Source organism: Eulemur rufifrons, chromosome 30, assembly GCF_041146395.1.
Source record: "Eulemur rufifrons isolate Redbay chromosome 30, OSU_ERuf_1, whole genome shotgun sequence".
In the NCBI taxonomy this organism is placed as follows: domain Eukaryota; kingdom Metazoa; phylum Chordata; class Mammalia; order Primates; family Lemuridae; genus Eulemur; species Eulemur rufifrons.
This window is the reverse complement of record NC_091012.1, coordinates 139,739,844-139,767,362: the sequence shown is the minus strand read 5'-3', so window position 1 is coordinate 139,767,362 and position 27,519 is coordinate 139,739,844. Positions and strand designations below refer to the sequence as shown.

General features: G+C 46.6%; 1 protein-coding gene across 1 annotated transcript in view; it reads left to right on the top strand.

Moving 5' to 3' along the window:
• The window catches only part of STS (steroid sulfatase), a 149,322-nt gene that overhangs the window by 120,562 nt on the left and 1,241 nt on the right, over nt 1–27,519 (top strand). Inside the window, exons 8-9 of the mRNA XM_069464093.1 lie at nt 10,124–10,283; nt 16,548–16,669. Of these exons, the coding sequence (XP_069320194.1) occupies nt 10,124–10,283; nt 16,548–16,669 (282 nt within the window). The remainder of the gene's footprint in view (nt 1–10,123; nt 10,284–16,547; nt 16,670–27,519) is intronic.

Below are 27,519 nucleotides of genomic sequence, written 5' to 3'. Positions count from 1 at the left end.
TTAAACCCCCCCCCCCCCCATGGCTGCGCATGAGGCATCGGCCCCCGGGCGTTTGTTCGCTGCCCTAAGTGCAAATTCCAAAAGCAGCTGAGTGGCTTGCGTCCCTGCCCGCTTAGGAGTCGCTTCTCACAGTTGCTGCTTGTGACATCGCCTCCCCTAGTGAGATAATAATGCAGCTTTCAAAGAGCGAGTGATACTTTTATTGGGGGAATAAATAACAGCGAGTAGCTCCAGTAGTTTATTATGAGGTCGTTATGTCTGGGTTTGGTCTTCAGATGTTGGCAAACATTTTTATCAGCTTCCCAAGTGTTGGCAGAGCTTCCCGGAGTCCTGCCAATGTCAGTACTCTGTCCTCCCGGAGGCATCCACAGCCTTTTCCCCTTTGGAAGAAGATCATCTGTTCACTCACTCGGTTAAATCTGACTGACGTGCATCATTGTGTATTGACTCTATAGAACATGCCAGGCATGGGGCTGGCTTCTAGGGTGTCAGGGTGCAGCATACGGGGTCTCTGACCACTAGCAGTCACATCCTACCTGTTGAGATAGAGATACAAAGAGGTCATTTCAGTGTGACCTCGGGCCAGGGAAGAACAGTAGCGGCAGTTAGCCAAATCTAGGGGTGCAGAGAACCCTGCTGGAGGGGCTGACATTTTGCAGGCTGACATTGTGAAGTGTTGGCTAGAGGACAGGCAGGAGGTACATGCTAGGCAGGCGTGAGATGCTTATGGTGAGCAAAAGAGCAGTTGATGTCTCCAGAGATAAGAATGTAGACGAGGATGTCGGATGCTAAGGCTGGTGAGGACTAGAGGGCTAGGAGAGGGAGACACGGTGCCCCAGGCAGACACGGAGCTCTGCCTGTAGGTGAGGAAGGACACTGGAGGCTGTTAAACCAAGGTGGGACATGGACAGATTCAGGGGCCACTCTGGCTGGAGTGTGGACTTGCCAGACACCTGCAGGGTATGGTCAGACACCAAGCAGTTCATGGCAGTGTTCTGAACTGAGGGAGAGGAAGAAAGGGGAGAAGAGGTTCCAGACCTACTTTGGTGGTAAAATAGGCATCACTTGCTGACTGATTGGGTACAGGGAGCCAGGGTATGGCTGGTAGAATTGTGTATTCACAGGATAGTGGTGACTATGATTGGGAACACAAGATGCTGCACAAGTGAAGTCATTGGGATGGGGAAAATAATGAGCTTCAGTTTTGGAGTATTGAGTTTGAAGACCTTACATCCAAGTTAATGTATCCAACAGGAATGAATTAAATGTATATATGTAAATATAAAATTGCCAGCTGGGTGTGGTGGCACATGCCTGTAATCCCAGCTTGTCAGGAGGCTGAGGCAGGAAGATCGCTTGAGCCCAGGGGTTCAAGGCTGCAGTAAGCTCTGATCGTGCCACTGCATTCCAGCCTGGGTGACCAAGTAAGACCCCAACTCTTAAAAAAAAAGTGTGTAAGGCCTGGGATGTGCCCCTTGGATTTGAGAAAAAGGCATCTGTTGGTGAACTGTGCTTGAGAAATTGACAGTGCTCTTTGGACAGAAGTCAGGCTGAGGCTGGACAAAGAACAAGTTGGGAGTGACAACGTGAAGATGCTGAATGTTCAGTTTCAGGAAGCTCAGGTGAGATGGGAAGGGTATCTCATGGTTTTCTGGATGGACAACTGTATGCGTAATTGGAGAGCATGGTTGCTTTGGTAAATCCAATGGTGTTGGCAGTTGATTGGGTATCAGGTGTGAGGGAAAGGAAGATGGCAGATGTCTCTTATGTTTTTGGCTTGAATGGTTGGGTGGACAGAGGTATCCTTTGGGGATTAGGACTCATGGGCAGAGGTCCACATTTGGTTGGCATGACGGGGAGGATATGAGGTCATTTACTATAAGGAGAGAAGGGAGTCAAGGATCAATTCCTGAGGAATGTTAACAAAAAGTGAGACAGAAGATGATAAAACCTAATGAAGAAGATACTGAAAGAGTGATCGGGGAGATGGGAAGAGAACCAAGAGAGAGGAGAAGGTTCTGGGAAAGACATGGTCAACAGAAAAGAATGTTGCTAAAAAGCCAAGTCAGATGGTGACTCAAAGAGTTCATTACATTGAATACATATGTGATGCTAATAAATTTATTTTCAGAGGAGAGAGAGGGTCAGAGAACTGATGGATTTAAGGGTTGTTGACGGTGAGACAGCTTTCAAATCCTGTTGAGAAATTTGCTGGGAAGAGAGGCAGGCTGAAAGGACATTTGTCCCGGGGAAAATTGGAGCATATTGAATTCTCTTGAGTATGCTTTAACAGAGAGGGAATTAAGATACAAGGGGTAAATGAGAATGTCAGATGTCTGAGAAGATCGTGAGACATGAAATTCAAAACACGGAAGGAGGACTGGTCTTTGGAAGGCGGAGGGACGTTCTCTACGGGAGAGGGAAGGAGGGGAGCGGATGCTGGCAGGTTTACACGTGCGGTGGCGGAAGTTGTTCCCAAATGAAGGCTTCCTTTTTCTCTCTGTAGAAAGAAGCAGAGTTATCTGTTGAAAGGCGTTGGTAGAGGGGACGAGGGAAGTGTGTAGGATGTGGAGGTGACAAGTAGGAGCAAGGGGCAAGTTGACATCCCGGTTGCATTTAGGGATCTTGCAGCAACAGTAAAGGGACCCTATATTGTCACTTCTGTCAGAAGCACAAAGCTGACACAATCTAGATTTATAGAGAACAGGTAGATGTTTTCATGGAGGGGTGGTATCCTGCTGGGGAGGCAGGAATGCATACCCCAGCATGTATGGGAGTCCGTGTTTTGGCAAGAAAGTGGTTGAAATGGCACATTATGTGATCCGCTAGTATAGGGACCAGACAGCTAGGTTAAAATTAGCAAATACCCTGAAAATTGACGTGCCATTTGCAGTGACTAGAGTTTTCCACTTAAGCAGGGAATTGAACTGCAGAATCATCACAGTCTGAGTGCCGCGGACAGAGTGATTTGCTTGCATTGGCTTCAGGTGACAAAATGCATGACCCTAACATCACACAGTCAATGGAGAGGGAGGCTGAGATTCTGGGGTAGCAGGGCGGTGGGAAAGTCAGACTAATGTGGCCGTGGTGGGTAGATTTGGTTCTGCGAGGGCAAGGAGTTGAGGTAGCTCATGTTTATGAGCCTATTTTCCTGGGAGACACAAAAGGTGAGTTTCTCTTCTGAGAGTCAAAGGACAAGCTGTTGGGTACAACTCCGGTGGAGAAAACCTTTGGAATGGAATGTATTAGGGAAAATGAAACAGCCTAGCAAAGTTGAGAGACCAGAAAAAGCCGGAAATAGGAATTTGTAATCACATTCATCTGTAGGTTGTCTACAGCAATAGTCTTCATTGATTAATTCATTATTTTATTTATTCAAAAATATACTGAGCACCATCTGTTTGGAAGGTGTTCCACTGTGGACTTCAGTTGACTCAGCGGTAAATTAGATAGAGTCTGTTCTGAAGTACTGAAGTACCGTTTGTCCTGTGGAGATGATGAGACGTGCATAGAATTGGTTGTCATACATCCCATAAACTTGAACTGGAAATTGAAAGTAGGGAACTATACCTGCAGTGGTTGTCATAGCAGGCTTAATGCAATCGGAAGCAAGGGCATGCTCTCCAGACGTCTGGGCATTTATGGAAATGATTTATGTGTGGGGGCAAGTCCTGTCGGAGCAAATGTCAGGAGTGATGGGACTCTCCAGAGCACAGAAAGGATGAACTGTTTATGGGGACATTTACGTGAAACTCGGCTCCACCAAGAACTGATGTCAGAAAGGTGGACCACAGCCAGGGTACGGTTAGCTTCACTTTCCAGGCTAAGATACGTGTTTCTAGTTTTTCATTCTTGCAGAAGATATTAAGAAGGAGTCCAATTAAGTAAAAATAAATAAATTTTCAGTCGATGTCACCGTGATATCTCCCCCCAGTATGAAGGATTTAATATTATGGAGTAAGGACAGATTTGGTGTCCTCGCCCCACCCCCAAAATCAAAAGCGAATAAATCAGAACAGAGGTGGCCAAACTATATGGTGTAGGCCAAATGCGAACAGGCGCCTGACTTTGTAAATAAAGTTTTATTGACATGCAGCCATGCTCATTTGTAGATTTCTTGTTCCTGGTTGTTTCTTGGCTACAACAGCAGAGTTGAGCTGTAGAGAAAGCCACTCAGAAAGCCTAAAATATTTACTCTCTGGCTCTTTAGAGAAAAAGTTTGCCAACCCCTGACTTAGGTGACTTAGTGGTTGGATGTATTGATTAAGTAGTCACTCTTAAGTGTTCCAACTGTGTCCATTAATTTTAAAGGTGTCTTTCAATTCTTTACCCCTCGTTTGAAAACTGACATCAGCAGGTCTTTGTTCTGTATTTTTTCCCTAATAGGTAGGCAATAGGTTAATAGAACCTGGACAAATATTATTGTATCTCCAGTCTGCAATTTGCGGGTATTTGTCCCTGGCATGAATAAATCAAGGGGAGTGTAAAATGTAGCATCTTGGGCGAGAAACCATTTAGTGTGAATTATACTCATCACATGCTTCAGTGTGGTTTGCGTCATTTCAGGGAATCAGTGTTATCCTGGCTACAGAGATACTCAAGAGGAGAAAAAGGAAAACTAGAGTATTTCATAAAACTCTGTTCAGATGAAGCCTAAGAATGACGAGCATATGCTCTTGCCATTGGACGTGATTGACCTGCTGTGTGGTAGCGTTTGGAAGGGCAAAAATAGAAGCCTGGTTTGGAAACAGCTGTTCCTGACAAGAGTCTAGGAGCAGACTGTGGAAGCCTCCTCCCTGCGCCTGCCCGGGGACATGCGCTCACGCAGCCGTCAGCCTTCTGGGAGCGGGAACGCCGCCGCAACCTGCCGTCGAGACGTTGAAAGTGTGAATCTGACATTCACTCGACCAAATTTTAAACTCAGACCATGACTGTTTCTCTGCTCATAAATTTTCAGAAAAAAGTAATCAGATTCCTTAACCTGTTTTTCTTTTTTCTTTCTTCCCCGCAACCCGCCACAACTGTCCTAAGCTTATTTCTCTTTGCAACCCAACTCAAAACCTATTGACACAAGGCAGTTTTTCCCAGGGAAAAGACACGTCTTGTGGTTTTCGTAGGCACTCAGTCGGGGACTGTCTCTGAGTAAACCTGGGCTATGCCTTGAGACTTTGAGTTTCTGTAGGGCAAGAGCCCTGTTCATATGTCATTGTGTCCCCTGTGGGATTCCATCAGCACGTGATGAGAGTTATCGTGGGTACATCACAGCTATCCTTGGAGGGGGGGTTCCTGGAGGGCACAGTCCCCACTCATTTATCTTTGCGTCCCCTTCTGGGATCTGAATATCGGTAAAGCTAGCTAAGTTTAGTAGGACAGGTTCTGGAACTCCTCCTGGCACTGTCAATTAAATTACATGCTGTGTAAACCTGGCCAAAGTTTTCTTAACTGTGAAACAGGGTGCCTGCCTGGCGGAGTGATGGAGTTCATCAAAGGCTCAGAGGAGTTAACCTAAGTAATGAGCTGGAATGGTTTCGGGGACACGTTGAACTCCATCCATCGTCATTCCTGACCGTAGTAACTCTGTGCTTAATAAGCGCCTGCTGAACCGGCGAGGCAGCCAGTGAGCACTCCCTGAGTCCCTGTGAGCTCCACGCAGGGCTGACGACAGCGCTGCCCGGGAGAACCGTGGTCTGTGCTTTTTAAGCCTGACAGACACATTCTGAGCATCTCCTCTTCCATGACCGTGGCAGGAGGAACGAGACTCAGCCGCACCATCTGACAAGCAGCGGTATTCGCTCTTCAACACGCGCCCGGAAACGTGTGATCGTGCCCCATCAAGCGCGCTTTTCCTTAGGCAGCGTGTGCTGGGATGTGTTTATCATCTGTTAAAAGTTTTTTAAATTTTCCTTTCGCCGTGACTGTTGTAAAAACACTCCTTTTACAACTTTAGAAAAGTGCGCGAGATTATGTTTAGTGATGCATTTGTTTAGTTTCTGAATATAGATGAAGACCTACAAGATCAGAGTCCTACGGTGTTACACACCGTGGGCTCAGATCTTCCCACCGAGCACATCCGCAGTATGACACTTTGTCGTCAGAATGCTGGCTGGGGATGAAACCGTCCCCGTCCCCGCTGCTGCCACACCAGCTGGTCCGTAGGAGACCGGATCTGGAGGCTGCAGGCACAGCTGCCGCCACACTCCCGAGCCTGCACTGGGGGCGCTCTCTGCATCCTACCGAGCAGAGGTAAGCCACTTCTCTGCCCCCAGGCAGAAGGGCTGCTACCAGGTGGCCATTTGTGGCTTGCAGCTCGTTTGGGGATCTGGAATCTCTGTCAGGGATGATATTTCTAGGGTCTCTCCAAGAGTTTTGTTTCGTTTTCAAAGTAGTTCTACATTAAGCCGTGCTCTCAAACACTTATCTCCCATCACCTGGAGGTCTGGAATAGTAGCAAAGTCCCCCGAGGGGAACAGATCCCCAGCACGTGAAGCATGGTGTACCCGGAGCTTAGGTGCACCTGTGGACTTCTGGGCACTCTGCTTTTAACAGCTGTGCTTCTCTCCCCGCTCTGACGTGGCTCTGCACCCAGGTGTACTCCTTACTGCACCTGGTGAGCTGCCGTCAGCCGTCCCAGGACGTTGCCTGATGCCTCAAAGACAATGCACGTATTAACTCTCGGGGGGGGGGGGGGGGGGGGGGGGGGGGGGGGGGGGTAAAACACTTACTCCGTGTCACAATCCTTCTAAATTCTACAATTTGGGTGTATCTTTCTGAGTTTCTAAAGGTGGTGTACCTGTGGTCCTGTTCTGGCAGTACCCAGACAGCCGGGCACCAGTGCTCTGCTGCCGAGATAAAGGAGCTTTGGAGAATTGTTTAAATTCACAGGCTCTGGAGGCAGTCGGACAAGCCGGGATTTGTATCTGTAACTCCACCACTTGCTAAGTGAGTAGCCTGCAGCAGTTAACCGCTTCTCTCAGTCTCAGATGGTGCACCTATAAAACGGAGGGAAATAGTAGGATTTAATAGTGAGGATTTAATGAGATAAGATACCTATTCCAATCCGTGTTGCATGGGAAGTGATCAATTAAAGTTACCCGTTATTATTACCAAGAAACCCAATCCTCATACAACCCTCTGAGGTGATTCTTGCTGTCTCCACTTTGAGAATGCAGAATCACTTAGTGAACTGGGAAAATTACAGATATATATAAAATTCATGTACATATGAGGATCAGTTTAGATTTACAAAGGTGGTAAACAGAGTCCCTGTATACCCTTAACTCAGCTACTAACAGTGATTTCCAGTGTTACCCTACACAACCATAGTGTATATGTCAAAGTTAACCTTGGGACATCACTATTAACTGCCTTCACTCAGATTTTACTAGTTTTTCTAGTAATGTCCTTTTTCCTGTTCCAGGATCCAATTCACAATGCCCTGTTGCATCCAGAATATAAATTTTTAGAGGGTGCTTTTTCCTTATTTTAATAGTTTGGTTTACATTTCTGTTTATTTATGTTGTTTTATTTTAACCAAGGGGGCCATACGTAAGATGCCATCAAAACCATTCCGGAAACTAGCCCTTTTGTTCTTGTTGCTGTTGTTAGGTAGCAAGCACTTACTTCATTGTTAACCTTAAAGGGAAAGGTCTGTGACTTCGATGGGGAGGAGGACGACCAGATACATTCACACAGGGAGATTCCTTCCAAAGCTCTGCTCTGGACGCTGCAATGAACCACAGCGAAGTAGCTAAACTTCCCACTTTTGCAGGTGATCTCTGAGAAGCAGGAATCACAGTAGCTGTCAGAGTATTACATTAAGATGATGTTGAAAAAATGAAAGAAGGGAAGACTTTTAACCCTTCTTAGGAGGCCACCGCAGAGACTAAACTATGATGTGAACTTCTGCGTGAATCTCCCCTCAGCCAGCGTCTGTACACACGGCACACCGAGCGCCCACAGCAGAAGAGCTTGCCGATGAGAGGGCATCAGTCTGCCATCCTCGGCTGTCAGAAACCGGCTTTGGGAGATGCTGAATTGCTGCAGGAGCCCTGAAACCTCTCTCCAGCAATCTGCATCCTAAATTTAAATGGCATTTATGTCCAGGGTGAATCGCATATGCTATCCTTGCTAGGAATCAGCGTTCTTTTTCAGCTGGCTGTGTTTCCATGTAACTCTCTATGTAATGCTTTGCACCAGTTTGTTTAGAACGGGCTGTTTCTTGGAGTAGCTGAAGGGCACCCACTCCCTTTGTGGCAGCCTGACTTCCTGAGCCACTCCTGCGGTGGTGCTCCGCTCTGCGCTTGGTTTGTTACCCAGTCGTTTATGCCCAGGGAAGCGGTACTTATTCATCCATGTGTGGGCCACTGGCGTGGCTTGAGGGACTTCAGGCCTGGCCTCTGTGAGCCCCAAACTGCCCTGTCTCCATCCCTCGGTGGAGGTGTTGGTGATGTAGGGGCCGAGGAGAAATGTCCCCTTCACCATCTGGAGGTTCTCTGAAAATCAGCTGACAGAAGGCAGAGTAACAGGAGAAAAGGCGTACAAATTTATTAATGTGCATGAGAGCCTTACAAAGTAGAACTCAAAGAAAAGGCCAGATGGTTGGTGCTTTTGTACCATCTTGAGGTTACAGAAATAACAGGGCTTGGATCCTCGCAAAACAGGTTACGGGAGGAGAAGAAGGGGAGGTCTGCCTGGCACAGGTGGTCTTGCTGTATAGAGAACACCTCCCAGGGAGCAGCCCTCAGAGAGAAGAGTCGGTGGATGATGCTGCTTTTCGATCCTAAAGGTGTCAGACTCTCAGCTCCTCTGGGAAAGAGAGGCCCTGAGAGAAAGCCGGCTGCATCAGTGCACATTTCCTCTGCAGCTGCAGCTCTCCTTTGCAAAAGACAGCTTCGCAGGGCTCCTTCTGTCTGCACACCCTCTGAACAGCCGTCTCAAACTACGTCCCACAAGTAGATTTTGGGGTGAACTATTTTGGTTTCCTTCAGTGACTGTCTTCTGACATGATCTGCTGACACTCTGATCCACTCCGAAGTCCTGCTTCCAGCCTCCCCGTACCCTCTCGACGTTGTGTTTATTATCTTCCAGTCGCCTCCTACGCACAAAGCCTGTTTCCTCCATTAGGCTGGTAAGAGCTGTCCTGGTAGTACAATAGTAGCAGTGATGACCATGGCCATTTTTGTGCCCTTCCTGTCTTGCAGGCACTAGTCCGGGCAGTTAGGATAATCATTCCGTGGGGTACTCACACATTGTGAGGACGGGGAAGCCGTTTGCCCAGGGCCCAGGGCTGGTGCATTCCTTTCCTATGGCCACTGTTCCTTTCCTATGGCCTCCGTTATAGTTGACCACAAGCTAGGTGGCGCAAAACAACACGAATTTCTTGTTTTAAGTTTCTGGAGGTCAGAAGTCAAAAAGTGGGTCCTCAAGGTGTTGGCAGAACTGCATTTCTTTCTTAGGGTCCTAGGAATGCCTTTTCTGGCTTCCAGAGGCTGCCTGCATCCCTTGGCTTGGGTTCCCTTCTCTGTCTTCAGAGTCAGCAGCGTGGCATCTTCTGGTCTCTCTCTGTGCTTACAACCCCTGCTTCTCTGACTCCCCTTTTCCCTTGTGAGGACGCTGTGATCCCGTTGGACCCACTGGGACAGCACAGGATGCTCTCCTCGTCTGGAAATCACGACTTCAAAGTCCCTTTTGCCATATGAGGCAGCATGCCCATATCCCCAGGTCCCAGGGATTTGGACACTGACACTGGGGAGGGGTGCTCTTAATTTGCCTACCACAGCTGGTAAAAAGTCGAAATGCAATTTCAATTCCCTGACCCCAGAGCCATTGATTTCAGTCTTTGCTGCTTTGAGATTAGAGACTCTTCTGATTATAAAGTCATTGCTCCTGTCTACCCTACGATGCTGACCATGTCATACATGGTGGTGACCGTATCATATACATTACTTTTTACTTTTTTGCTACTACAATATATTTGCTCACAAAATACTCATTGAATCCATGTAATGAGAACACTTGGCTCTTCCAAATGGACTGCCCCACACGGAGCGTGGAAGAGTACGTACGTTCAAGTGAGCATTGAAGACACTGAAATTTCCCACTGCCTCTCTTTTGATTTTTTTAGGAGGAAAATCCAACAACTGGGAAGGAGGTATTCGGGTTCCAGGCATCTTTCGATGGCCCGGCGTGATACAGGCTGGTCAAAAGATTGACGCACCAACCAGCAACATGGACATCTTTCCCACGGTGGCCAGACTTGCCGGATCACCGCTGCCTGAGGACAGGTACTCTGATTGGAGGGCGGCTGGGGTCGTCTAGGTCTCAGGGTGCTTTGGTTGTCTGCCTAATGGCACGCCACCTCCGGCCGGGCTCGGTAGGGGGCTTATGAGTGGGTTAGCCAACGTAAACCGCCCCCCACCCCACCGTCAATCCTGTTATCCCAGAGGGAAATAAACTCAGAGGCCCTGCGCGTGTTCAGTGACTGGGAATGGGGATGGGTGGTGTTTAAGGCAGCCTCCCTCTTTGAGCCTTGTGCTGGTGCCGTTATTCTCAGTCTGTCTGTGCCCACCGTTGGCTTGCCGTCGGGCAGCTGGGCGACCGCCCCTCGGGCGTCCCACGCTGGGGTCCCCACACCTGCCTTTGGCCTCCTCCGCAGCTCTCGGCTGCAGCAGTGAGAAAGGCGTCTACTTCCCCAGCTCAGGGCCGCATGCCCCAGCATGTCTTGACTGAGCAAGCTCCAAATGAAATGTCTTTCTCTTACATTTAAACACAACTTCATATGACGTTGCCGATGGTCCCCTCTTAAGTGTTATTACCAATCTGAAGAGTTTTAAGGGAAGCACGCTGATTAATTGTTTTCATTAGTTTGGTGGCAGGCCAGGCTAATGCCACGCAGGCGGCTGCAAATCTTGTTTAAATTCAGCTGCCGTCGGAGGGAGGAGGAAAGGGGAAACCAGAGGCGAACACGGCAGCTCCGCTGAAGCAAGTCCAGAGTGAGGTTTGCTCACCTCCCGTTGTTTTCCACCTGTGTCCTTACTGTTTTCAACTCTGCTCCCCAACATGTTCCTGGGCACGTGCACCATGAGAAACACAGTGTTGACAGTTCAGCCATTCTCAAGCTTTGTGGTCTCAAGACCCCTTTACATTCGTCAATGACTTAGGACTCCAACCGTCTTTTGTTTATGCAGGTTATATCCATTGATGCTTATCACATTAGCAATTAAAGCATATTTTTTTTTAAACACGAAAGTGCCCCAAGCACACTAATGGATTGGCTGATACAGTGATGACATCATCATCCAGCCGGGAGAGTCCACTGTGCGCTCCTGGCAGAGTGACAGTGAAAAAGACAAACGATGCTTTTGGCCCCCCAGACCTCCTGAAAGGGTCCCAGGGATTTTCGAGGGTCTCTGGAGCACGCTCTGAGACTAGTGGGTGCTCTGGATAAGAGCAGGGATTCTAGAGCCACTCTGCCTGGGTTCATATCCTTGTCTCCACTGCAGGCTAAGTATTGAATCTTCCTGGCCCTTCAGTTCTTTGTCTGGAAAATGGGCCCAATAATAGCACCAATTTTACAGGGTTGATAGGAGGATTAAAAACATCCACGCACGTAAAGTGCAAGACACAGAACTCATGAAGACTTGCTGTTTTTGTCCCACCTGCTGTACTAAAGTCATAGTCACTAAAGATGTCCATAAACTCAGTACCTTGCTCTTCCACATTTCATATCCATCCAAAGCCATAAAATCTGAGGGCTGAGGGGCCTTTTAAGACCTACTCTAGTTAAACTATTCTTTTTTCCACTCTAGCCATAGAAAACCTGGTGGCCATAACTCACAGCAAGTCTTCTCTTGTCTAAAGCCCAGTATCTCACTCCCTGTGTCATCTCCTCACTGGCCCCGGCTCTCAACTTTGGAATAACACTTACTACTTCCTCAAGTAGCTCAAACAGAATGTTCAAGCCATTTCCTTTAGGATATTTTTTTTCTCCTGGCCCGTAATATTAAAATCCTCACTGCTGGTCATCTTTGTAACACCTCGGAACGGTTGTCGGCCCCGCTGGGGAAAGGCGAGGCAAGGGAAAAGTTCAGAGGCAAAGAGGAAAATCTGTGAAGGGACAGCTTCCTGCGGCCACCTCCTCTCCGTGCCTGTCTGGGGCCAGCGGAGGAGCATCTGTGTCTCTTCTGTGAGCTCTAAGGAAGAGCCTTGATGAAGGAAACAGCCTCCCTCTAAGATAGACCCAAATGTCACGTGGGTGAACGCGTCACTTCAGTAGAACGAAGTCTCGGTGTTGAGGGGTTCCATCCAAACATTTCAATAACAGCATCTAGATAATATCCTCGTGTCTCTGTCCATCTATAAATTTGACACACAGATATCCACCCTTTAGAAAACAGCCTTACCTCTTTCCTGTGAAGGCTGGTGGGAGTCAGCTTCCTCCGTTTCCTGCAGGAGCAATACTAAATTTATGTTTCTCAAGAGGAGAAACTCATTTGGAGGGTTGGACCCACGCTGTTTGATGAGCTCTCAACAAAGTGCCTTCGTGCCTTTCTGCGTGTTTAGTATGAAGGAGAGAATTTCTGTCAAGCAGGCTCCTGTTCTCCAAGAATTGTGTATAGCGGGAGCGCTTCCTGGCCAGTCAAACCTTGCAGGGAGATCAGAAGCCCTCAGATCCAGGGTTTCTACCTGAGTAAAGAGAGAGGGGTGCACGGGTGCACAGGAGAGATGGTTGCAGCATCTTAACGCTGCGGTGAGACTAGTTCTCTAATTCAACCCCACAGCCTGCCCACGTGAGATTTCTCTGCGGCAGTGGATTTTTCCTTCCTGCATGCTTGAGTGCTTCGTTTGCATTCAGTGGCATGACTTATCAAGAGAACTCTCAGTGTCCATCACCTCAGGCGGATTGAGAAAAATCGCTCTCCCCCGTGTCTCCAAATGAGCTGATTCTGGAAATCAATGGAGGGCAGCCTTTTTGTGTGTTATAAAAGGCAGGTAACCAGGGCTTTATAAAAGAAGAGTCTAATACCCAAATGTGTTAAGTCATTAAAATGCAAAACCTTTCTGTAGTTCTCATCTTTGCAAGCAGATACAATACGCTCATGGTAAGACTGTGACCTTCCTATTTTTGGTAATAAAGAATCACAACAGGCCAGAGCTGGTTAAACGTTTTGGAAAACATCTGAATTCTAGCCACAGACCGTTGAGCTGGGAGGGAAGACAACAGAGTGCTGGCATCCCTGAGAATCAAATTGTAGAGTGAAATACTTAGATCTTCTGTTCCATAGTTGAAATAAAATTAAATTTGATTATTTTTTTAAGTTAGGAGAAGAAATTAAAACTTTAGTGCTCAACATGGCTTTTTTTAAATGAAGACAAGGAAGGGATTGAGTTAACCCCTCCCGGTAACTTTTACTGACTTGCAGCTAAGTCGCCCCAGAAGATCGATCAATGGCATGGTGCAGGTGAAGACGTGAGTGAGCTCTGTGTCATTTGCGTTTGTTTTCCAGAATAAAAGGTGACGTGAGCAGTCTCAGCTTCGTAAGGGCAACCGCTTATAAATACCCGCCTTTCCATTCAATATGGCAGAGGGTTTCATGTTTACGAATGTAAACATATTTTTCTAAATTGTGAAAATATAAGCTTTCCAGATACTGAGGATTCCCTTTAGTTTATTACAGATTGATGTACTTTCTCCCCAAAATGTGTCCTTAGTGATTACTTTCTACGTTGAAATCACTTTGTTTTGAGTATTGTACAAGCAGCTCACTCACCAACACCCTGCCTCAAATTAGCCTCCACATCAGCCCCCGAGACCTTCTCTTCTGCATCTGCCCAAGCCTTTTCCTTCTCCTGTGGTCCTCCAGTCCTTCCCGAGTTGGCCAGGCCAGGGGCAGGTGGGAGGACGTTCCAGGTGAGAGACCGGGATGTTCAGAGACTGAGCGGTGAGCGAGAGCACAGCACGTTCGTGGAAGAATGAGGTCACTGTGTTCCCAGGAAGGTTTCCAGGACATGCTCTGTTTTGATTATGTGAAAGTTGTCCCCATGCTGTGTAACTTTAGACCTCCAATTCTGAAACGAGGGCGCCTTGGAAGCGAATTGTTAATATCGCTATTGTCACTGTCAGTCAGGAACCCTAAGAGAATCATCTCACTTTCCAACTTAAGAACAATCCCAAATGAGCACCTTTTCTTTACCAAGAGTCACGAGGACACTAGGAGAGAGCCTGTCTAATTTTATCTCATTGGCTATCTATGCAAACTTGCTCTGAAAACTTCAGTTAGTTTGCAGGAAAAGGCCCATTAGACTATTTCCATCGCAAACAGCAGTGCTTTGTGTCACGGTGAAAGTGGATTGGCCCGTCTCCCCCAAATCAGGACACGATAAAAATATGTTTGTACCAGCAGCATCCATACAAACATGCTGCTCTCCAAGTTATTGCCGCAGTTAACTACAGATCCCAGAGGTGGTTTAAAACAATCCCAAGTGTTTGGATAGCGTACACACCACTCAAAAGTTTAGCTCCATAGGGTCACTTTCAATTTTTCATGGCAGAAATGAGTGTGTCTTTGACAGGCCATATTTCTGCAGTCCTGTTAAACGGTGGCTTTCCATAGCCCTGTGATTTATTGTCTGCTTCTAGGAAAGAGCATGTTAGGTGTAGGATATTTTTTAAAAAATGAGTCTGTCTCCACATTTGAAGAAAAAGAAGTTTGCAGAGTACACTTTGTTCCCCTCCTTAAGAAAAAAAAAAAAACCAATGTTTCGCTTTTAAGTAAGAAAAAAATTTATGAGAGTTGGAGTCTTATTTTGTTAATTAAAACGCTCCTTTTTGTGACCAATTTCAGTTATCGAATACTGATCTTAAGACAGCAGTTCCATCTCCCATGTTCTTAAATCACATGTTGAGTTTCGTTGGTGAATGAAAAAATTAAAAGCCAGCCCAGAGCGACGAAGTTAAGATTGAGATTATGTCCGAAAAATGGAGGTTCCATCTTGGTTTTGGGGAGTCGCAGAAAGACCGTCTGTCCCCCCGAGGGTGGACAGGGCAGGGAAGCATGGACAGCCTCTGCCTCCTGGCCGTCACCTTTAGACTGTTGTTCTCCATGGGGGCCTTTTCATGGAGGAATTCTCATACCTGCCCACCTGCCCTCTCCCCTCTTCCTTGCTTTCCACCCTATTCAGCATCTCTCGTTAGGAAGGCCTGGGTTTTTCCAGAAAGGGGTGTGAAGAGCAGAATGCACAATGCCTGCCCTTTCAGGACAGAAGCAGCGTCTCAGGGAGCACCCTGCATCTGAGCAGCCCTGTCTGCACCACGCCTCCCTGCCTTCCGCTCCTGGTTAGCAGGAACGCAGGTGCGGGGACTGAGCCAAGCCCGACTTTTGTTCTTATTTTTAACTTATGATAATAGAATATTTTCAGGCCATAGACTTCTGCGGAGCGCGTGATTTAATAACGAGGGTTGAGGCTGCAGAAGTGCTAAGCAGCATGGCTATAATTACATCACCAGTTTTCAGCGACGCTGAAACAAACTACAGGGAAAAGCTCGGGGGACGCGAGACCTCTTAAGCATGTTACCCAAGTTACAGAGCCACCCGAACGCCCAGTCTCTACACGCCGTGCAGTCAGAGAGGACGGCGATGTGTGTTTTCAATCAGAGAAAGAAAACCCTCAAGTTGAACACTCCCACTCTTTCAAAATAGCTCTCTGCTGCCCCTTGTTTTGACAGCAGCAGCCTAATGGTGTCAATGACTTCGGTTGCTCAAGTGGTTGTTAGTGTATGTTTAGCTCAAAACAAAGTATTAGGCTTTTGCCCTCTATTGAAACTTCAGAAAGTCCTATTTTGCTCATCCCCAGTTAAATGTTGGTTGTTTGCAGTCTGAAAGTTCCTCTTCTCGGCCTGGTTAGATACTCCAGTAGTAGAGGAAATATATTTGCATTTGAGTGTAGTCCATTGTCCTGGTCTTTAACAGTGTCCTCATCATTGTACACAAACCGATTCATTCTGATGGGGAATTACGCTTTCACTGACGGCTGTCCAACCCAAGTTGCCCAGTGCTACATAGTATCTTCTTTTTAACTGGCATTTGCAGTTAAAAAGATTTTCAACACACTTAGAGTTCACGAATAAAGCTCTCCCTTTGGTCAGACAAAAGACAGAAAATCCAGTTTCAGGGAAGCAATGAGGAGACTAATTGAGAGCGTGAATGCCACATTGCCTGGGCTGCAAACCCATCAGCTCTTACTAGTCCCATGACCTTGGATGAGTTACTTAAATGTTCTGAGCCTCTGTTTTCTCATCTGTACAATGGGGATGAAAATAGTCCCAACTCGTGCTGCTCTTTGGAGCTCTAATGAGGTGATAGATGGACAGAGCTGGGGTCACTGTGCTGCCCACGGCCCTTAGCCGGGGTGAGTCTTCGTCGTATGCGTGGTTTGATGACGACTGTGGAGCTCCACCGCGCTCTGGGTTGTCCAGAAGGACGTTTCAGAAGTCAGGGTGGCTGCGTCCAAGGGCGAGGTGGCTGATGCCCGGCTGATTTATCACACAGGATCATTGATGGACGTGATCTGATGCCCCTGCTCCAAGGCAAAAGCCAGCGCTCCGACCACGAGTTCCTCTTCCACTACTGCAACGCCTACCTAAACGCCGTGCGCTGGCACCCTCGCAACAGTGAGTAAACACACCTTGCCACGCTCCTCACACTTTGTGCAGCCTGTGCCATGTGGGTGCATGAAATCAGAAGACGGCTTGGCTCTACGGAGGCCAGCAGGTGCCTGAAAAATGCCACCATGCTTTGCTTTGTCCTTTCTTCCCTCTTCCTCATCTTTGTCCCTCTGGTCACATAGTTGTCCAGGGACAACATCATGGGACTGTGCCATTCGCTCCTCTCTTTCCCAGCAGAGGAATGGCAAGTTCGCAGCAGGGTACTGTGGTCCACCCTTCATTGCTTCGGCAGCTGCCCACCTTCGCTTCCTGCACTGCCTTCTCACCCCGAGCTTCAGCCTGACAGCTGCTGTGCTCTGTGCACGGCTGTGCCTTGCGTCTGCAAGTTCCTCTGCCTGGAAGTACTTCTCACCTCTTCCTTCCTGGAGGGTGCATGTCCATCCCCCCGAGACCCCTCTGAAACGCCGCCTGCCCTGCCTGCGCTCACAGCATTTTCTTCTCTCCTCTAGCATTGCGCTAAATGCTAGAGAATGGATGGATGGATGAATGAATGAAGGGCGTTTAAATATTTACCTTTCTTTGCCCAGCCTCAAAGAGGGTAGATCCCGATTCGCTGAAAATATGTGTTGTTACTCATCGTGTGTATTTACTAGATTTAGATATTTAAGGCAAAGTTAAAATGCTTTGATGTTATCACGTCTCCAAACCGGGAGTTCCTTAAATTGTGCATCCTAACAGGATCTAATTTGGGTTTTCCAATAGTTTTACAGCTATTTCCAACTAGCATCAAGGAACAAAGGAAACCTAGTTATGATCCTAAGTGTGATTATGGTTTTCAGACTTTTTTTTTTTTCGCCACATCCTTGGAATGAACTTTGGGTTTCTGCTCCTAGAGGCTAGAGTCTGTCTCCAGGGCATGTCGTGACCTCTCAACTCTTGGCTCCTTCTGAAACTCAGGGTGATTCTCGTACTGTTTTTCAATGAATCTCTCCCCACCCTCCTCACCTAGACAATCTACCAAAGACTTAGCATTTAAAAAGCAGCCTTTCCATTGTTTTTAAAGTGGAAAATGACAGCCCTTCCATTAGCCACACAAATCACACCAGGTTGGTGCTCAAGGGTTTCTACTTTAAGTCTGTGGGCAGTTTCCTGGTGGTATGTCGTACAAGATGAAAAACAAAAACATGGGCTTGGGATTATTCTAGACTGGGAAGTAGCTCACGCATATATCTCATCAGTGTGGCCACAGTTCCTGATCTCCCTAGGAACACTGCTTCTTTTTTTAGATCCATTTACAACGTGGAGGGCTGAGCCCTCTAGTAAGTGAGAGTCTACTTCTCTCTGTTTGTTTTTTCTATGGAGCCTGTGAGGACATAAAGAACAAAGTCGCTGTGACTCCTGGGTGTTTAAAGAAGGATGAACTCGTGTCCTGGGCCTTGCAGAAGCACATTTGAGTGCAGCCAAACCCCCAGCTAGAGAAGCCGGAAGAGACATCTTGGATCAGGGGCTGAAGGAACACGTTATGTGGAGGAGTAAGGAGAAGGAGGGACAGGAAGAGACAGAAAATAGGAGTAAGTGAGAAAAACAAGACCCAGTTTCTGAGAGGCAACTGGCCCTGGGATAAAATTTGCTGCTTAGACAGGCACAAGTAACAGCTCCTCTTTGTGCAGTTCTTCAAACTCTTATGCCTGAAACCAGCACCAAAAAAGGAGAAATCACAGGATCTCAAGGCTAGAATCATTCATCAAGCCAAAGGGTCTAAAAAAGCCGTGGATTTTATGAATCATTTATGATTCACTGTTCAGATCTTATCTGCAACTCAGTAGCCATGTTTTTCCTGTCGTGGCTTTCATGCACGGCTTGGTGTTTAGTTATTTAGAATTTTGTCTGCTCATTTTTCCTACAAATAGAAATTGATCACCTACTCTGTAGAATGAACTGCACCAGCGAAGACATTTGTCAGTGAGCAAAACAAACGAAGCTCTTTGCCCAGGAGTGAGTTACATCCCGGAGCTGGATGCTGCTCTCCGTGCACAGGGCCACAGATATGGGAACGCATAAGGAAAGAAAGTGTGACTTGCTCGAATGGAGCTTCCCGTCCCCCAGGAAAGACAGGTCTTACGTACTAATTAAGTGAGAGTGCTTAGGTCATCTCAGATCTGATTTCGTAGGAGATTGTCAATAATCCCTGGATGATGTAGATCACTTCCCATAAATCTTAGGGATGAGAGGGTTGCCACCTGACCTCAGAATTCTTTATTAGAAAAGAGAAATTTAAGATCAGGGTTTATTAACAGGCTGGAACCAGCTCCTGGTCATTCAGGAATCTTGCCAGCTGGTTGCTAAACTATTGTCAGTTTTCATTCAGCCATGTTGGGAGTGTTTACACCACAGCAATTGGCAAACGCAACAAATCCAGGCTAGATTTCTCCCTCAGAGAACTAGATTCCCAGCAGTTCATTGATATCAGTAAACTAAGACTGATTGGAGATGTTTTAAGATGCAATTACTATTTGTCTTGATTATTCAAAGGCCTAACTGTTACAATTTCAGGGTCATTAAATACTTGTTTTCAAAAACTTAGAGCTAGGATTCTGTTTTCACTCTTTAAAAACATGAAACCCTTTTAACTTTTTATATACAAAGTCTTCTCTATAATTTAGTTGTCTCAGCAAGTTGAATGACAAAATTTAATTATGATCTGGTATCATTATACCTATTATATTTTAAAAGAGCTCATGAAAGCATTATTATACCTTGGATAACTTTTCTTGCATTCAAGTGGGAATTTTTAGTTAAAATTTACTGTTCAATATGTATGAAAAATTTTGGCCTTAACTTTTGACATATGAATTAATGTTATTAAAAATTCAACACAATGACAACTTGGTTTTATGGGCTAAATTCATCTTAAAGTAGATAGATACTTGGCTTCAGGATTTTCGAGCCAGTGAATATAATCTATGAAATAAATGCTCACATTAATGGGAAAGCCCTCAAACCAGCTGGTCACACCACAATCCGTGGAATAGCTGCAGGCATATTCTGGAATACAATGTAGTGTTCTACGTAATTAACAGCTTAAAGCATTTGCTACAAGCATGTATGGAATCTTGATATATTCTAGGAGGAAAAAAGTCACATTTATTTGAAATGTCCTGCTTCTGTGAGGAAACGGGCTCTCCAGGAAGCTACAAAAATTAGTTCAGAGGAACAGGGCGCTGACACCATTCTTTCTCCTGAAGAAGAATGTGGCCGTCCTCATGTTGAACCAGCAGGGCCCCTAAATCCTGCTCCTTTTTCAATTCAAGTTTGCTGGAAATTTTTTTTTCTCTTGTGATTAAAAAAATTTTAAAACCCTTTCTTTAAAAATCACAACACCAGGGAGATTTGAATTATTCCCTTCTAGCTATTTGGAAATGTACATTCCATTAATATTAACTAGTAATGGACATCCCAATTACCCTGATCTGATGATACAAATGCACCGGATTATCACGTGCACCCTGAACATATTTACATCTAATATGTATCCGTAAAAAAATAAAGATCACAACAAAAAGCAGTAGGATGATGGAATTCATTCTAAAGGAATGTGTTCATATCCAACTTTCTGAAAGGCACATTCTTTTCAAAATAAGAGCTAAGTAATGGTCCAAGATTAAAACCAGCCATACCCTGGCAAGTGAGGAAAAATGCTTGCAGTGTTCAGTATTTAAAATTTTCATTTCATTAAACAATTAATTTTGCCCCTAAAGTACACCTAATCAAAGAGAAGAGAGTCTAATTAGGGCCGCTTATGTCTCAGGAGTTGGCCGGCGTCGGGAAGGCTGCGCTTGGCTTTCGTCTTCATTCGTAACTGTGGTTGTGTGCCATTGGATGTCCTTCCTCATCTCATTATCATGAGCTGGAGCTAAAGGGTCAGAAATAAAATATCGAGGGCGGAAGCTGAACTAATGTGAAATTCAGTAGATCCAAATTTCGCCTCACCGAGAACATTCCCGTATTTCACCTTACCTTAAAAAGGACATGCTCTCCGCCCTACTGTAACTTTGGTAGCAATTAAGAAAAAGTATACATGTGTAAACCATTTCAAGGATGTATTTTAAGTCTTAGGATTTCTTTTTCCTTTGTGGATAGCTCGGCCAAATGCTGCATTGCCACAAGCTTCTGCTCTCTCTCACATGTACCCATTAATTCACTTACATGCCCACGGAACACAGTAGCAAGGTGCAAGGTGCGTACACGTGCTTGTACTGTCTCCCCAAGATGGACAGAATTTGCTTTGGTGACCTTAGGGAAGGAGTGACTTAGGCAGTTGGAAAAGGCTTCCCTGAACTTTTAAATTTTTATTTAATTTATTTTATGTCATTTTCATTCACACACATCAGTTATGGGCTTACCTTTCCCAACCATTCACTTTCTTTAATGGGAAAAAAAAGTAACCTCATAAATAGATTTTGTTTTCTCCAATGTAATCCATTAAACGTATATTTTCATATGGAACTCCATATTACCTGATAGACAAGATCAGACCAGTTTTGAGACAGACATTCACTTTTCAACTAAAGTTGTCCTATGTCGGACCTAAGATTACATCAATGCCACGGATGAAAAAGTACTGGCTGTTCACTTTTGTTAACTTGCCACAATGTAAACTTACTACCTGCTGGAGACAAAATAAATCAGAATTGAAGTTTCCTTCTTGAATACCAGAAAAACAGCCACAAACCAAAAACCCGGTGTGTCTGAACGTTCAAACACCCTGCTCAGTCTTGTCTGGGCACCCAACTGATCCTGATCCTTTTATCAGAGGTGACTTCTGACCTTTCCCCCTTGCCACTGTTTCATCGATTTTCTGCAGCATTCTACACCTTTCTTTTCTTTGGCTTCAACACGGGCATCTCTCAGTGCTGCCAGTGTGCCTCTTTATGTCTCCAGCCCCTCCTGGCTCACTCCCGTCAGCCGTCGGACCTGGTGTCTTTCCACATAGACGTTTTAGTTCTGACCAGGGTGTGTAATGCTTAACAGCTATTGGTGTCTTCCTTACCTTTGTATCTTCCATACAAAAATGTTTTGTAGGTGGTTAAAGACTTCTTTCTTTGCTAATCTCATAATCTTAAAACTTGTCATCTTTTTAATGTGACCATTGAATATCTTTTGGAGACATACTTGATAACAGTCAGCACTTGTATTTGTTGCATATTTACTGCCTGCCAGACACTCTCGCCAACACTTTGCGTTTGATATCTCATTTAATCCTCCTAATTAGGAGATATTGTGACTATATTAGTTTCAGATTTGGCTGTGAGGAACAGGAAAAAAAAAAAAACCCAAAAACGAAAAAACAAAAACACAGTAGCTTACAAGAGGGAGACGTTTGTATGTCTGTCTCAGGAGTGAAGTCTAGAGTTGAATGGTCCACAAAGTCCCTGGGATGCAGAATCTTCCAGGCTCCTCCAGCCCCTGCAGGATACAGAAGCTTCATCTTCATGGTGAATGATGCTGTGTCCAGCCTCAGAGCAGGACAGGGGTGGGTGCATGCAAAAGATGAAAAGAAAAGAGGGCAGGTCAACTCTCTCCCAAGGAAGATATGCACACTCTCCCCAGAGGCCTGGAGGTCGAGCACCTGTTCATACCTCACTTCCCCGGAGGCTGGGAAGTAGAGTCTTGTGTTGGGCCTCCATGTGCCTGGGCCATCTGATGACTCTGGAACCCTGGGAGAACAGCTAGTGGTCTCTCCCAACAGTATTCCTCCCAGCTATAGACAGGGACACAGAGGTGTAGAACGTCATGGTGTTGGCATCTAGTAACAGAGCTGACGGCAAAGTTGGGATTTGCAACCAACACCGTCTGCTTTCATAGTCTGTCCCTGTTCATTGGAACATCCTCCCCTAAGACAAATTCCATTCTTTTACTCATAATTGCAAAGATGGTCCCTCTGCCCAACCATGTATCTGGGCGTCTCCGTGTCTCCGTGGACTGTTTCCACAATTCATCGTCTTATTCCCCAAGTGTGTCTGTCCGTGGGGCCGGCAGCTCTCGTCGTCCTTCTGCCTGCTCTGTCCCTGCTCGCACCCTCCCGGCTGCCCTCACGCGCACTTTTCATGCCTCCCCACGAGCATTCTTTTCGGAAGGCGCGGTTCGTGCTGGCCACACGAATTCCTGATGACTGCCCGCTTTGTGACACCAAGAGTCCCACAGCAAACGCCCTTCCAAGCTCTCTGACTGCCACGCTCGGTGACCTGCTGTGGCCAGACGCCGTTCTCCGGTATCGCCAAGTCACCTGTCAGTCCTTTGAGCTGGAGGCCACAGCGTGTTCTTAGCCAGGATGTTCTGGGAAGCCCCCGAGGAGAGATGCCGGAACGCACTGGGCTTGTTGTCTGCCCACGCCAGATCTCAGGATGACAGCCAGCCTCTCTCCTCTCTTTCACAACCTTCAGCTAATGGCCATTAACCCCTTCATGTTTTAAAGTATGCAACAGTTTTTTTGGCCACCTATTATATGTAAGGCACTAGGTACTGTGCACTTCTGAGATGTGGGAGGTACGATTCTTAGACAGGAAATAATCCAGCAAGAGAACTGGGGACCTCAAGGTGCAAAGCGGCAAAAGGAACAGAGGGGACACCAGCAACTTCCAGCTGGGAACTCGGACGGGCTTGCGGAGGAGGATGCGGCAGGGCCTTGAAGGCTGGGGGACTTTCCACATACACAGGCCGGGCAGGGGAGGCGAAGGAACAGTCTCATGTATGTCACGCACCCGCTTTATACCAGGTTATATTTAACATATTCCTGTCCCTCAGATGCAGATACTGAGGCTTCGTGGAAGGGAGTATTTTGTCCCCAAATACTCAGGCCTCACTGGGGAAAGCTAGGGTTGCTCTCAACCTGCCTGGCTGTGCAGCAGGTGCTCGCAGCGACCTGAGCTGCTTCCTCCTCCCTCAACTCCTCCTCCTCACTGCTTCTGCATCTCGAGTTCCAGTGCAGCCAGCCACAGGCAGCAGGCAGAACTCGATCTGTAACACTTAGCCCAGGGGTGAATAGTTGAGAATGTGGGGTTATTATGAACGGGCAGGAATGAGCCTTGGGGGTCAGAGAGAGGGCCTGGGGCCAAGCTGCTTTTGGGTAGTTTGTGTGACTTGAGTTACAAGACACAGGTGACCCCATAGTGGCTCCAGGTGCAGACACATCATAAGACCTTTGGGTCTGAGAGAAGATTTGGGCAGTTGGTGTAGGGTGGCTGTCTGAGGATAGAGGAATGTGTTGAATGATTTTTGAGGAGAAGGTGTGAAGACATCAGTTCAGTAGATGATGTCAACATTACCGAGAGAGCAAAACTACGATCCCTCAGGTGTGGGTCCCTCCCAGCAGAAAAGTAGCGCAGTATTTGAAACGGTCTCGAAGAACTCCAAGATGGCGAGAGAGCCGGAAACATTGCCAAGATTCAAGACCCAAAATATCTGGGTGCGCTTCATATGATATATACATGTAATCCTCCAGGCATGCAAATCAGCCTCGCCAAGGCTACCAGTCGAACAACATTCATCAAGGGAAGTCTAAATCTGAGTGATACGTTGAGAGCCCGTGTGTGGAAGCCATTTAAACTTAGTTTTCCATATTCTTTCATGATCCTTAGCTGGGGTGAAAAGAATGTCTTAAGACACGTGTTATAGTAGCAACAGATTCAAGGGCAGGCGGAAACCAGTGTGCTTTGTGCATAAATTGGCAGCAGCTCACTCGGGCAGCCTTTGCTCCAGACCCGGCAGCCCTCTGAGAGCATCGCGTGTAGGAAGGAATGTTGGATCCTCAAAGCATTGCCACCAGGCAGGAGCTATTATTATCCTCGTCTAACAGAGGAGCAGACGGGGCTGCAGAGAGGTGAGAGCATCTGTGTCCAGCATCACATAGCCAGGAAATCGCAGCGGTGGGATTTCAGCCTCCAGTGTTGATGCCTGGAGTTAAGCCCTTAACCAAACCAGCAGCATGGACCTCAGAACTAGTTTGAAGTTTCAGCTCCTGTCTTTTCAAAGGTGCAACAGCTTTGCACCCTCTCTCTTTTTATTCTTGGGGACCGTGTCTGTTCATTTTGAGGGCTTCCTGGCCACCCAACCAGAGAACTATGAGACCTCTTTATTTAACTTCATTTGTAGCTCATTTTAGTTTTAATAACATAACTGCCTTAGGATTATACGTGAAAGATGCAGAGTCTAGATCCTGCTTGGGCATAAATCTTCTCTCACTTAAATTCTATTTGCCTTTTTGTCAAATGACGATAACTTGTCTTCCCTCATGAGTTGAGTCACATTTTTTTTAGTGGTAATTTTGCATAAAAATGTGTTTCACCGGGTGGGTGGTGGTTTCTAAAGCATTGTGTTTTAGGGAGGTTGATGTCACATTACTCTGGCTATCATATGTTATTGACCATGAATTGTGACAATTGTGACAATCCTAGTTCTCTTAACTTTTGGGAGCATTTTTTAAACCTCAGTAGAATTACTGTCCTCATCACTACTGAGAGTACTTTAACAACAACAACAAAAAATGCTGTCCGCCTTATTTTCCCTGCATTCTTTATATAAAATTTAAGACTTCCTTCCCTAGGTCATTGGATCTCAGCTGTCCACGAGTCTAAGTTCCTGTGGTGGTGACAGTATTCGTCTATTGCAGTGGTGAGAGAGAGGCAGACTTTCTCAGAGTCCTCACATTGCCCAGTAGACAAGCATTTTAAAAATACAGTCATGAAAAAAACATGTTTTTTAATTCAACATTTTTCTAGTATATGAGGATATCCAGGAGGTAATAAGCTATCAAAATAATTTTGGAACAAAGGACTAAATATGCCCATTAAAAATATAACGTGGGCCGGGCGCAGTGGCTCACGCCTGTAATCCTAGCACTCTGGGAAGCCGAGGCAGGAGGATTGCTCGAGGTCAGGAGTTCGAGACCAGCCTGAGCAAGAGTGAGACCCCTGTCTCTACTAAAAAATAGAAAGAAATTATCTGGACAACTAAAAATATAGAGAAAAAATTAGCCGGGCATGGTGGCACATGCCTGTAGTGCCAGCTACTCGGGAGGCTGAGACAGGAGGATCGCTTAAGCCCGGGAGTTTGAGGTTGCTGTGAGTTAGGCTGATGCCACGGCACTCTAGCCCCAGCAACAGAGCGAGACTCTATCCCCGCCCCCCAAAAAAATATAATGTGGGGCCAGGTGCCTCCTATTTTATGAAGCGACTGAGATTTGCTCTTCCCCTTTGAAATGACTGTTTTGGAGATGTCGGTTCCTGGGTTCCTAATGAGCAACAGAACAAGCTCCCGAGGTAGGGACTCTTGCAGGCCGGCATACGATAAAAAAACACAGTTCCGTTTCTCTCGTTGGAGAAAATTCAAAGTGGTCCCAAGAAACAGCACAGAGACTAAGCAATCTGTCCTTTTATGAAAAGTTTTTAAAAATTCAAAGTAGAGGATGAAAAGGCAAGCAACCTCAGAGCGTGCTAAATAATCTTTTAGAAAAATGAAGCCTTCGTCCCAAACTCCTTAGCAACGCCGCCGCTCCCAGATGAGCGGGCCTGCGGGCCGGGGCCTGGGCCTCCCCTCCGTCTTCCAGGGCCCATCCGGGGCAGATCGCACGCGGGTGGTAATAGCAGCATGCGTGTGAGCGGCTTTCAAAAGCAAGTGGAAAATATAGGCCCTTAGAATGAATTCATTCCAGGAGCCTGCACTCTCTTGGGGTTTGAAACATGCTGAGGCTTGACCCGAATGGCAAGTGTCAGACGCCCTCCAGATTTGCAGCGCTGGGTTGGAGAACAGGAAGGGGCTTCCCGGCTCACCTCTCTCTGTGCAGACGTCCCCTCGCTGACCCTGGCCGGGGATTCTGAGGCTGCAAAGGACTGGCTCTGTCGGCCTGCCTCGGAAAAGGCTTCTGAAGGAAATCTCTCGTACCCAGGAAGAAAGCAGGATGAGAGGAAGGATGTAAGGAATCTTTAGGTTACCCCCTGCCTTTTAAAACTCTGCTGGAGATGGTGACCAAGTCCCGAAATTCTTCCTGCAGCCCAGCGTGTCTGCGTGCCGGCCTGACCTTCTCTCTAGAAGGCAAGCGCGCTAAGCTCATGTAAAGTCAAAGCGGTGTCACGTCCCGCTTCCCCCAGAATCAACTACGCTGCAGTCTGCGGGCGCCTCATTAAGAATCCCCTTTAATAGAGCCATCTGGAACATGTTCACCTTGCCTGCCCTGTGCTTCCTAGCTGCTGCTTCTGAACACAAACCAGACAGAGGCTGGCTTTTCCCGTGAATAACCTTGTCTGGGGTCAGGGGCAATCTGGGGACAGCACTCACACCAGTGGCTGTTGGTTTAAACTGGTCCCACTAATTTATTGTGTATTTTGATCAAGTCAATCACCAAAGTCCTATAATCACCAAAGTTGCCGCTGTCATTCTCCGTGCAGATGATCGGGGCCACTCGCATAAGTCTGGGAACGCGTCCTGGTGGGAATGTCTCTTTGGTTTTGTGTAAAGGCTGCAAGGACGCTCACGTTCTGCACCTAACTCTCACTGGTGCATGAATTTTCGTTCTCTGCTTTTACCCGCTACGTTTTTCACACCCAGGAAGCATTTTTAGACCTCTCTCAGAGGGTGTGTGAGAGCAAGCAGCTCCCCGGAAAATCAGAACATTGTCCAAGAAACTGGAAATGCTTCAATTATTTCCTAATTTTTCATTTGTTTGTGAGTCAGTTTTTCCAAGAAATTTCAATATTTGGGGGTTTAACGGAACCCAGAACTTACATTTTTAAAACTAACCATCTGGTGTGGATAAATTCACCTACTGTGGAGTTTCCAACAGCTCATTAAGGTACAGTTTG